The following is a 13,255-nucleotide window of genomic DNA, read 5'->3' as shown; positions in this document are numbered from 1 at the left end:
AAGATAACAAACGATATTATCTTTGTTCATTTACGATTTATCGATTTTTTATTTATATACAGTGTTTGTAAACTAGATAACCTCGTACTAATAATAACCTAGTTTGTTTTTTAACTTGTATATATATTATAACAAAAACAGTTCTTCGAACTGAAAAAACAGTTTAGAGCTCGTTAAATGTGCAGCCTTAAAGGGACATATATTATTTTTATTGTTGATTAATATGTCAAATTTATTTAAAGTATTAAAAAATATTCCTGTGAACAACAGAATGACGTCATTCCACCTTTCAAATCACAGTCCACTGCTCCTCCAATTTTAACACAATCTTTGACCCAATTTTGCCCACAAAGGTATCCATATTTATATTTATTTTCTTCCCTACACTTTTAACATAAAATTTTAAAATTTATTATTATTATGGATTATTTATTTATTGCAATAATCTGCAACAAAAATTGGATCAAAGATTTTGTGTTAAAAATTGGACGAGCAGTGGACTGTGATTTGAAAGGTGGAATGTGTTATGTTATCTTAATTACTAAGATTAAAACTCAGAATTAACATATATTCATATAGTTTAATAAGAGATAGAAGTTACATTTACATCGTGCAACTCGCACGATGGCTAGCTAATACCACCGAGATTCGTACAGCTACCTGCCCCGTCGTCGTACATATTTTAATAACTCTATAGGCGCCACCTATGAGCAAGAAACTATATAAATCATTTTTGAACTATACATCATCTTCCCTTTAAGATATAAAACTATTACAAAACATTTGTTTTAATTAATTTTTTTTTAAAGATTCAGTCTTTGTGGTTTTCTGATCTCTCGTCCAGATCGGGTTCTAACCGTTGGTGGATGTTGACCATTAACTCCCGCACAGCGATGAACTGGTGACATAGTCTCTAGATTGGAACTGTTCGTAGGAGTGTGCTCAATTGGTTTATCCATTTCTTGGTTTGGACATTGAACTGTCTTGTTATCTGGACGGCTTATTTCTTTTGGCTCTTCACTAACTTGGGGAATGGGAATTAAGTGAAATCGATTCCTCCGTATAATTCCTTTGGGGGTCGCGATCATATACGACCTTGGTTCGGGCGTTTTTGACTCTCGTCATGTTCTGTTTTGGTTTGACCCCACACCAATATATCATCCTGTAAGTTTACCGTTCCATCAATGCCTTCGATGCAAGCGCTAATTTTCCTTTGAAAATGCTCGGACGCAGAATTGAGACCAAATGACATACGGTTAAAATAGTATCGTCCAAATGGCGTGATGAATGTTGTTAGTTTAGCCGATTTGGAGTCCAATGGTACTTGCCAGTATCCGCTGTTGGCATCAAATTTCGTGAAATACTTTGCTCCGGCCAGTTGGTCTAAAGTATGGTCTACGGATGGAACCTGAAAGCGTTCCCTTTTGATGAATTGATTAAGGTATGACAAATCGACACAGATTCCCTTCTTCAACTGTAACGGAGGCACGTTGACACCATTCTTGTTTTCATGTGTCCCCTTGAAATCTTTATTAGGTTTTGAAACAATAACCATTGGTGCGCAAAAATCAGTTGGTTCTGTTATGGGTGTGATTACTCCGTCATTTACCATGCGATCTAACTCCTCTTTCGTTTGTTGCATTAACGGAAGAGGTATTCTACGCGGCGCACGTAGTGCAGAAGGTGTGGCATTCGAATCCAGCTTGATGGTGTATGGCTCCTTTATTTTTCCTAGACCGTTGAATAGGTGTGGAAATTCTTTCATAGTAGGATCTACTTCCTTATTATCAGCCTCCAAAAGATCGACACGCGCTATGATACGCAGTTTTTCGCATGCTTCTAGCCCTAATAGTGACGTTTCCAAGTTGGGTACAACGTAGATGTTCTCGGTAATCATAAGCTGTCGGTAATTCAATTTAGCCGATACCATTCCAAGGCATTGTATCTTTTTTCTACCTGGTCCATAAAGGGTTTTGTCTGACTCACGCAGATCCTTAGGCATGGTCATTGATCGAAACGTGGTTTCTGATATTGCACTCACGTCTGCACCAGTATCCACTTTGAATCGTATCTTCTGGTTATTGACTGTTGGGGTCACATACCATTTTCTTGAGGAACGGCTCTCAACTGAACCCAAAAAGGCTTCAGATTTCGGTTGCATGCTGGTTACTTCACTTACAGATGTGTTTCTGCAGTATTTTGCGAAATGTCCCTTCATATTACAATTGTGGCAAATGACTTTAACAGCTGGGCACTGCTCTCTTGGATGAGATTTCGGGTTCCCGCATCGCCGACATCCGCTATGCAATGAAGACTTTTGCCGATGTGGCGTGGTTTGAAATTTAGTGCGCGATAAACCCTTCATTCTTTGACTAGCTTGAATTTGAGGCTTACGACTAGGTTTGTCAGTACGAACTCCGTCTAAACTTTGTTTACTTTTCTCTGGGTACAACTCTTGTTGCTGTAATTTTACCTGCTCACTTTGCCTCGTCTTTGTTATCGCTGTTTCTAAAGTGCTGTCAAGTTGTAAACGTTCAGACAAGACTTTATATCTTATTCCGACTACAAGTCTATCACAAATTAGCTCGTCACGCATGTCTCCAAATTCACAGTGCTCTGATAACGCAAATAAGGCTGTGATATAAACTTCCATGCTCTCACCTTCAAGCTGGTAACGATTATTGAACTTGGCTCGTTCATACGTGCGATTTCGTCTCACTACGTAATGGCCCTCGAACCGATCCTTAACGATCTGGTATTTATCTTTATCCCCACTCGCAAGTTGAAAAGATTCAAATATGTCGTCTGCTTGAGGACCCATAAAATATATCAAGGCGTTTACTTGCTCATTTTCAGAATTTCGGCTAAGTCCAGAAGCCTGTCGAAATCTCTCAAATCTACGAATCCACTTCGGCCAGTCTCCCGCATTTTGAAGTGCTTCTGGAGCGGTTATTTGAAAAGTAGGAGCGGTATAACGCATCCCTGCAGAGTCTGAAAGAGCATCGTCTTCATCAGCGCTATGGTGGGACATTGGAACTTTTTAGACGGCCCCCACGCTATTCTCTTCCGACAGTCGAAGGTAAGCCCAGGGGCGGCTCAAGGGCCGGGCAACCCGGGCAATTGCCCGGGGCGCCGGTTCGAGAGGGGCGCCGAAATTGAGTTGTGCGCCTTTTTGGTTTACCAAGAATTGGATTTGTTTATAATTTTTTTAATGAAAGCGTAACATAATTTGAAAATCTTTAGCTAATTAGAAATAAAAATTGTTTTCCCAACCAAAATGTCCAACATCGTCGATGAACGTTTTTTTGCTACTAATTTATTTTGCAATTCTGACGGATGAAGCATTTTTCTGGTATTAACATTATAAACCAGGGTATATAATAATAATAAGAAGAAAAAGTGGTTGGGCGATACTACAAGAATAGAAGTGTGCCAGAATTTTTAGCCCGGTGTACCTAGTAACAGGGGCCATACCTCCAGAGGCCTATCATCATAGTGCCCTACGCCAGCGTCCCAAAGCCCGGACAGGTGACAAATCCAGCATGGGTAGTAGTACCCTACTAATGATGGTCGCACCTTTGATGCAAACCACTCAACCCAGCTAAAGGTGCGGCAATGGGTTGACCAATTCTCACTTCGCACACAGTGGTGGGATTAAGAGTGGATGCTATAGCAACAACTCCAGCTGACAACCTACCTACGTAGGTCATACCCTTTGGAGAGAGCTCCTAAAGGGGAACGACTGGAACACAGCAGTCCACATAACCCGGCACAACTGGCACCGTAGATCCCGGTGTGCTCCAAAAGGCCAGGAAACAGGACCACCGTGCCCTCATATGGAGGCCCGCCACCCCACAGCAGGCTACCCAATCCGCCGAGGTGGCCAGTTTGCACCGACCATCTCCGTTAGGGTGGCCCGAAGCTCAGTTTCCAGCCCAAACCTGACCGAAGTCGGAGGTGTAGGTACACCGGGCTATAAATTCTGACACACTGTCAGGATACAACATTTGAAATAATCGACTCAATTCAAGTACATTTCGTTGACCATCTCCGTAGTATAATTCGACCATCCTGGACCGCTGTTCACAGGTATAACGAGGCATCTTTTTATTTTACTGGAGTACGTTCAGAGAATAATTTTAAAACAAAGCTGTCTCTTTAAATAATAAAATGGAACCACACTTTAAGCGACAGAGTAGTGCAAAATAAAAAACACGTGGGAAATTCAGTTGGCATAAATTAGACGGTTTCGTGGACTTCTTGCAACATTCTTGCCCCAAATAAGACGCGTGAATTCTGGAATTGATCTACTATGTAAATTGTATTTTCTCTAAAAAAAGATATGATTTGGCTTAAAAAGCAGTCCCTATTTTTATCTTTACCAACATACGATCATTTCAAATTAGATAGGTTTCTCTTTCTTTTTCATGAGTCGTAAACCTTTTTGGGTAGTACCAACTTGGTTTTTTTCATGACGTATTATTTCAATGAAAAATTGTCCGTTTTTGACCAAACCAATTTCATTAATGGTGTTCGAGTACGCTCTACAACTTGTTGATTGAAAATTTTCGTCTACCACCTATCGTTCAATACTATACTGTCCTATGCAGCTGTAGTCTGGTGGCCAAGGGTTACTCTTAAAACGGTGCAGTCAGAACTGCGCACTCTTCAAAGGCTAGCTTGCGTTGGCAAAACAGGAGCTATGAGAACAGCCTCAACTGCTTCTCTAGAAATTCTACTGAATATTCTTCCTCTACATTTGTTTATAGAGGAAGCTGCTACTTTTGGTGCCTATAGGCTAAACCAAAACGGGTGGTGGATGGCCAATAGTTGGGAAAAGAGCCACACTACGCTTTTTAGGGATATTTCCAGTCGGTTACCTGTTCTTTCAATGGGTTCTGACAACATGGCTGCTAAACTTCGTTTTAGTAAGCCTTTCGGCGTGAACTTCCCTAGCCGCACAGAATGGTCAAATGTTACCCTCGGTACCAGAGGGGAAGTTGTCTATTTCACCGATGGGTCTAAAACCCATTTAAGTGCGGGCGCAGGGATGAACTGCCTAACGACCAAATACGGCTTCTACGAGAGCCTTGGGATTTATGCAAGTGTCTTTAAGGCAGAGATTTCTGCTATCTGCTTCTGTGTTGACTTCTGTCTTAAGAAGAACTATCGCGGGAAAGTTATCCAAATTTGTTCGGATAGTCAGGCTGCTTTAAAAGCTCTAAACCAGTCTAGTGTTTCTTCCAGACTGGTTCATAGCTGCTTGGATCTCCTTTTCAATCTCGGTACGCTTAATAAGGTTCAACTTTATTGGGTCCCAGGACATAAGGTGTATCATGGGAATGAAAAGGCTGACATCTTGGCCAGGGAGGGTGCGACGGCTGGGTTCTGTGGGCCAGAACCTGCTGTCCCTATCCCCCGTGGCTTGATACGCAGCCTGGTTTCCAAGTACATGACTAACCATCAACTTGAGCTCTGGCTCGAGATGGATGGCCAAAGACAGGCTAAGGAGTTTATTCCTGGCCCCTCTAGGCAAAGGGCGAAAGAACTGCTTTCGCTCTCAAAATCTAGTATAAGGTGGGTTACTGGCCTGCTTACAGGTCACTGCCAGCTCAACAGACATTTAAATCTTATTGGTATCAGCGATGACCCACTATGTAGGGCCTGCAAGGCCGAGGAGGAGAGTGCCTCTCACGTTCTCTGTAGCTGCGATTTTTATGCGGCTCAAAGGCTAGAGCATCTTGGGATGCATCAATTGGAAACTAACGACTTCTTTAATATGCCAGCCAAAAGTATCTTAAGGTTTGTGTCGGAGATAGGACTTTTCTAAGTCATAGGTCAGGGGAGAACAATGGACCTAGGGTCGAAGTGCATGGTTGGGCATTCATGCCGCCCCGCCCCCTCTCAACAATAATTATAATTATCGTTCAAAAAATAAAAATTTCAAAACGGTGAAAAATTTAACGATTTTTCTGAAAATTCCAAAAGAAAAGGGTCCTTTCTTATAAACGCCTGGGCCGATCAAATTAGGACAACCTATATATTAACGATAATCCTATTCAGCATGGACATTATAAGTAAAGTACTTAAGGTATACTAGTCTTGCCACCTTACCTAGTGTTTCAAACTCCATGTAAAATGACCATGTACCATAAAGAAGGTATTAAATATGTTTACACAAAGTATTTAGAAAGAGATTATTTATTGTTATGAAAACGGTAAATTTATAACATGGACACGGTAATGTTTTTACGGGGGGGTAGTTTAATTTAGCCTCAAAATGAGAGGGGCGCCAAAAATCCCCCTTGCCCGGGTGAAAAAAAATTCTTGAGCCGGCCCTGGGTAAGCCTTGGACTCGAAAAAAAAACCACCAAACTTTCGACGAGACACAAACTAAGTTTAGTACTACCAGACTCAAGTTCTGGTCCTCGTATGAGGGCGTGGGTTCGAATCCCACTTCTGACACCATGTTATGTTATCTTAATTACTAAGATTAAAACTCATAATTAACATATATTCATATAGTTTAATAAGAGATAGAAGTTACATTTACATCGTGCAACTCGCACGATAGCTAGCTAATACCACCGAGATTCGTACAGCTACCTGCCCCGTCGTCGTACATATTTTAATAACTCTATAGGCGCCACCTATGAGCAAGAAACTAAATCATTTTTGAACTATACAACAGAATGACGTCATTCTGTTGTTCACAGGAATATTTTTTAATACTTTAAATAAATTTTACATATTAATCAACAATAAAAATAATATATGTCCCTTTAAGGCTGCACATTTAACGAGCTCTAAACTGTTTTTTCAGTTCGAAGAACGGTTTTTGTTATAATATATGCCCATTTATGAGACGTGGTGCTTTACAAGAATAACATACCAATTTTATAATTTTTTAAAAAATTAGAGATTTCTAAAATTAAAAATTAAATGTTTGTAGTTTCTAATAAAAGTGCCGAACTAAGGCCTGCAGAGAAAAATAATTAAAAACTCAAAAAATATTATTATGTTAGTTCAACCACATAATTTTTTTTACCTTTGCTGTGCAAATACTCCGCCCGTCCTTTTCCTTTTGTTTCTTTGGCATTTCAAATTTTAAAGCTCGAAAATTGTTAGTTATCAAATTTAACAGCTGTCAAAAAATTAAACATTGAAAAAATACTGATAGTTTAGTTCCACCAAAGATAATACGTACCCTATATTCGATATCACCGTGCTTTGTTACCGAATTCCAGGCGAAATTCCGAAAAGTCGGGCTCCTAAATTATGGCAGTGATAATACCCAAGGCCCAAAATTTTAACCTAAATCGATTTAGAATTACCAAATACCGTAAAGTGACAAAACTTAGGTTGAAATGAAAGCCAACCATATGATTTAGCTTTTATCATCGAAGATTTGTTCGTTTTAAACATGTCACGCGGCATTAAAACCGTCATCAAAAAGAAGCCGTGTCGGCAAGTTGGCAACTTTTTTCCGACTTCCACCCGTTCCCGTTGCGCATGCGCGCCAATCTGAAACTTAAGAGGGAAAATGGATACCTCGAAACCGTAATTTCCTGTCTTCAAAAACTTATGTTTTCTCGGCGTTATTAATTAAACACGCTGATTTTAAATCCATTTACAGAATTAAAATACGATCAGTGGTTGAGGTTAGAGCGCGACCCAAAAAAGGCCTAAAAGTCTCAAGCTGAGTTGACGTCTTCCACGACCAAACCGGTAAATTGCCAATATACGCGTAGCAGATGCGAAAATGGGGGGAAAAGATGAGCTCTAAATATACTCTATAGGTTCAAAACATCAAGAAGCTCCCTTATAATTAGACAGAAACATAGACCTAATGCATTCGGTCAGTGGCGTAGCGTGTATTTCTTTCACCCGGGGCAAACCCTAAATTTGCCACCCCCCTTTATTTTCGCAACTTAGCAAAAAATCGGCGAAAAATCTGTGATACTTTGTTGCTCTGTTGATTGCAAAAGAATTCAAGTCATTTAAAAATTAAAATTTTATTTTGCGTGTTTTTAGCAACGCGAACTCTTTAATGAAATGGGCAATATTAATTGGTACCTCTTGTTCGATTGCCAAGAAACCCAGATTTGTTAATCTCAACATGCACATTGTAGACCTTCAATAATTTTTTATAATTTTTCTGATACATGATCTCGGCCGGCCGCGTTCGTTTCAATTTTCTAGGCCACTGGCCGCCCCCTACATCTAAGCCGCCCGGGGCCATGGCCCCCTTTGCCCCTCCCACGCTACGCCACTGCATTCGGTGATTTCTTCTAAGGCTGGTGATTAAACTTTAAGGACATCATTTGTTACTAAAAATATTGTTATCCGTTTAATTTTTTTACTCCCAATTCATCTCGAGACTGCTTAGCCTTGTGAAGGTAACCTTTTTGTATGCTACGTCTCTACGGGTAAAGGTTCGGTTGACAGCTGGAATTTGGCTGGTTAGTTATTTAAACGTGTAAGTACTCTCGTTAGGCCTTATACGGCAGATTTTCTGTCGGTTCTGTGAAGAAAGCACGTCCAGACTCAATGTTATATGCTTTTTACTGTAATCTTCTCTTAGACGTTAACATAAAAGCACCTATTGTTATATTAGTGCGTTTCTTAAACTTAGCCTTGGTGAACCTTCGGTGAATCGATTGAACACAAAGCAAGGGCAAGGAGTCAATCATTCAGTACCAGCTTCAGATGGTAAATTAATCAAAAGACGAACCAAGTGTACATCAATATCTTCCCAAACTAAATTTCAAACCAGTTTTAAATCAGTATCAATCTCAGTACTACCTATTTCCGAGTATTAATGGCCCTCCAGAAGTATTTAAAGTCCCAGAAGTGCCAGAACCAATACTTAATGTGTCTGTAGTCACAAAGTGTTATCTTGTAGTTACCAATATCAGGGCCGGCTCAAGAAATATTTTTCACCCGGGCAAGGGGGATTTTTGGCGCCCCTCTTATTTTGAGACTAAATTAAACTACCCCCCACCCGTAAAAAACATTACCATCTCCATGTTATAAATTTACCGTTTTCCTAACACTAAATAATCCCTTTAATCACTTTCTAAATACATTGTGTAAACATATTTAATACCTTCTTTATGGTACAGGGTCATTTTACATGGAGCTTGAAACACTAGGTAAGGTGGCAAGACTAGTATACCTTAAAGGGGCTCTAAAGTTCGGTGGCAAAAAAAAAGAAAATTGATCATGCTTTTCATTCCCCCCCACCCCTCACTCGGCCTTGACAGAGGCGGGCAGAGTCAACCGTAAATTTCGCACTTTACTGACTTTACACACATTTTGCCACCGAAGTTTGGAGCCCCTTTAAGTACATTAATTATAATGTCGGACATCTTAATTAAATTCAACGTGACTCTAATTAATATCTATCTAACAAAAACTATTTAACTGAAACTGATAAATGGCTTTCTGCGCGTGCGCGTAAAATAGAAGAGACTAACTGTAACCACGGACGCACGACAGATTAGGTGGTTTTTTTCGCCTGTTCTGGGATTTTTGAGAAGGTTAAAAAGTGTAGCCATATGACGTCATTTTACTTCAATTCTGTCTCTACGAAAAAACGAGTTGGAGTAGGAAGGGAGTAGTTAAAGGTTAAAGGTTATTTCCAAAAAGTTTCCCGTCATATTTCCGTGCAAAGAAATTTAAGCAGACGACAAAACTAGATTACTCCCTCTAAACCTCCTTTCGAGGAGGAGTAAAAAGTGTAACCCTAATACTCCGGAACAAGCGAACAAAATTCGGGACAGGGTAAATCTTAACCCGAGAACAGGTGAATAAAACGTCTTAGGGTTAAAAGTTTACACTTTTTTTCCCCGGACAAGCTTAAAAAAACCACCTATTAAATCGTACCGATAGACTGCGTTGGAACTAGCCATCGAAAACGATTTAAATGCATTTTAGAATATTAAATGCAGGTTCATAATAGTCTAAGAATCAAATAGAATTCTTGAAAATGGCCAGCTAGTTTATTTATCATAAAGCTGGATAAATGACAACGAAATAGCAAGCAAGTACATAGAAGTACTGTATTACTTTGGCCCTAAATTGGTTAGAGTGTGCAATAACTGGTGGGTTTACCGGGGAGTCGGGGTCCGGCTCTTGTAACCCATAAGGGCGGTTTTTTTTACGATTAAAACAAGGAACACAAAGAAGAAACGCTTTAGTTTGGTATTATACATTTTATAAATTACCACAGTAGGTTATAAATGCCCAAAAATGTTCAATTATCTTCATTTTGAGATGCATGATCAGTATCATCATATTCCTCAGGTTCTCACTATCGTTTTCATCCTCGTCAGATTCATCGATAATTAATTGAACCGGCATAAACAGGGCTAGACATAAGTATTCATCCTAATAAACGTATCCAACTATTCTAACACGGCCTTCGACTCCTTGGAAATTCGCAACCAAAATGAATCTAGGTGTCGCAGCAGTGCCTAGCTCGTCGGGTTAGTGCGTTACGCGGTTTACGCCTATGATCTATTGTTTGCTGGAGTGAAATTACATTATTAAACGCTGCAAAAATACACTAAAACGCGAATAACGTTAGGTTTTGAGTTTTGTAATCTTGTGCGACGTATTTTACGAACATTTTAGACCGAAAAATCAAAGAAAATTGAGAATCAGTGAAACACGAGTACGATGCTAAATTACCATTTTCGTAACTTACCTGAGAAAATTGTAAATTACTGTTACCAGGGTAATTTACCGCGTAAATTACCAGGGTAAATTACCGATTCGTATCTCTAGGCCAGCTGTGCCGGGTTATGTGGACCGCTGTGTCCCGTCGTTCCCCTTTAGCAGCTATCTACAAAGGGTATGACTCTTTACCTCCGTAGGTAGGGTGTCGGCTGGAGCTGCTACCACATCCACTCTTAATCCCACTGCTGTGTGCGAAGTGAGAATTGGTCCACCCATTGCTGCACCTTCTGCTGGGTTGAGTGGCTTGCGTCAAAGGTCCGACCATTAGTAGTAGGGTACTACTACCCGAGGGGCTATCGACTTCCCGTAATCGGTGTACACCCTAACTGTAATGATTACGCATTCGTCTGTAATCTTTTGTACTCATTTGTAATCCCGTTATCATTTGTAATCTTCGTACTCATATGTAATCACCGTAATCATTATGAATGAACGCGTTCTCATCTGTAATCACGTGTAATCATTTGTAAAGCGCGTAATCATTTATAATCACGCTTATTCATTGGAATTATCCCGTACTCAATTATTCATCTGTAACAATTTTAAAGTTTTGGGATGCCTGTGTACTCATCGTAATCATTCTGTACTCATCGTTATCATCTGAACACATTAATGATTACGTAATCGATGTACAGGCAAATTCTTACTGGCTAGCCCCACGCTACTACCCATGCTGGATTTGTCACCTGTCCGGACTTCGGGACGCTGGCGTAGGGCACTATGATGATAGGCCTCCGGTGGTATGGCCCCTGTTGCTAGGTACACCGGGCTAAAAATTTTGACACACTTCTATTCTTGTAGTATATCCCAACCACTTTTTCTTGTTCATATTATATACCCTGGTTTATAATGAAAATACCAGGAAAATGCTTTATCCGTCAGAACTATGCACCGTAATTTTATGGTTTATTTACTATTTTAAAATAAATAGTCGCAAAAAAAAAACGATCATCGACGATGTTGGACATTTTGGTTGGGAAAACGGTTTGTATTTCTAATTAGCTAAAGATTTTTCAAATTATGTTATTCTTTCATTAAATTTTTTATAAACAAATCATATTCTTGGTAAACTAAAAAGGCGCACAACTCAATTTTGGCGCCCCTCTCAAAACAGCGCCCCGGGCAGTTGCCCGGGTTGCCCGGCCCTTAAGCCGCCCCTGACCAATATAATTACTGTCGTTCCCGTAAATGATCAAGTCAAGTTCAAAAATGCAAGTGTTCAAGCCGATAAAGCCAATTAGATCCGCGATCTCCGTGTGTTATCAACATTTGAAAAACCAGATTTAGAAGACTCAAAGTACAACCGGGAATATGAGGTTTAAGACTTTTTAATATGATCAATAATCTAAGAATGTAGTTAAATAGTGAGCTATTTCATATATCCATTCTGAATAAGGTTCATTAAGTTTACAAAGGCGTAATTTTTATTCTGATCAAAAAGCCAGTAAAAAGAATTGAAATTTCTTAATCAATTAATGAAAGTGGAAACTTTAATATGTCAGTACTGTATCTCTAACCAGACGGGAAAAGCAGCCTAAAAGAGGTACCCCCTCACTGTCCGTTTGCGTCCTACTTCGTATTAGCTGAAATAGTCGGCCGTACTCGATTTGCAGGGCCGTCAAGGTCATTCGAAAGAATGTTAACCCCCATTTCAAACGGATGAATTATATGGCCTTGACAGCCCGAATCTTTCAATATTCTTGAATATTCAGAGAGACGGTGGCGGCGGCGGCAGGTGCTTTTGTATGGTGGTAGCTACAGCTTTTCCCGTCCGGTTAGAGATACAGTGTCCATGGTTCAAAAGATAAAATTCACAAAAGATCCATTCAAGAATGTATTTATTTATACTCAGGGAGAATGAATATGTCAAGATTATTTTTAGCGTGCCTCCAATTCCACCCGTTGGGCCCCCCCAGTATGCTGCTCCGCTTTAGTAAAATCAAATAATACTGCAATCTCATTGGCTCTTAAAAATTACGTTTTTAAGACCGCCTCCTTTTTCCCTCCCCCCCCCCTTAGCGTGACGGGGTTAGGGGCTCAACGTGTCCGTCGATAGTCTCGACATATTCATTCTCCCTGAGTATAAATAAAAACATTCTTGATCCATTCATACCAAAAAATGATTATGGGCCGAAAATTTCATACTTTTGAACACACCACTGTTACATCATTCGACTTCCCTTAAGAAGTTAGTGGTGACATTTATGGATTTATTGATTGTTTGAAACGCTCAGTCTTTGTCTTTTTAATCGATTACTGTTTCTTTAAAACATGAAAGCTTTTAACAAACTAAATATTTCTTGCTATTTACTTCTTTAAACTTTTGATTTTTTCTACTTAATGGATCTCTGTAGGAGCACGTAAAACGCAGGTAGCTGGGTGAATATGCAGAGGGGCGAGGGGTGAGCTTTTTTAAAACGTGAATCAACAGTTACCCCTAACTTCAACAAGGATTTTTGCTTCAATTGTGACAAAAGAATAACCACCCTAACTATCTCCACTTTAATAAGTT

At 39.8% G+C, this 13,255-nt stretch overlaps 1 protein-coding gene across 1 annotated transcript; it reads left to right on the top strand.

Moving 5' to 3' along the window:
- Positions 1-4,906: 4,906 nt before the first annotated feature.
- Positions 4,907-5,830, top strand: LOC149963171 (uncharacterized). Its single transcript, XM_090164872.1, has one exon. It carries the CDS (start codon positions 4,907-4,909, stop codon positions 5,828-5,830), a length of 924 nt encoding a protein of 307 aa, XP_090020998.1.
- Positions 5,831-13,255: the final 7,425 nt, after the last annotated feature.

The sequence above is a fragment of the Leiobunum rupestre genome, chromosome 1, assembly GCF_980474605.1.
Source record: "Leiobunum rupestre chromosome 1, qqLeiRupe1.1.hap1, whole genome shotgun sequence".
NCBI lineage: Eukaryota > Metazoa > Arthropoda > Arachnida > Opiliones > Sclerosomatidae > Leiobunum > Leiobunum rupestre.
The sequence above is the reverse complement of the archived record's forward strand: the minus strand, read 5'-3'. Positions and strand labels throughout refer to the sequence as shown.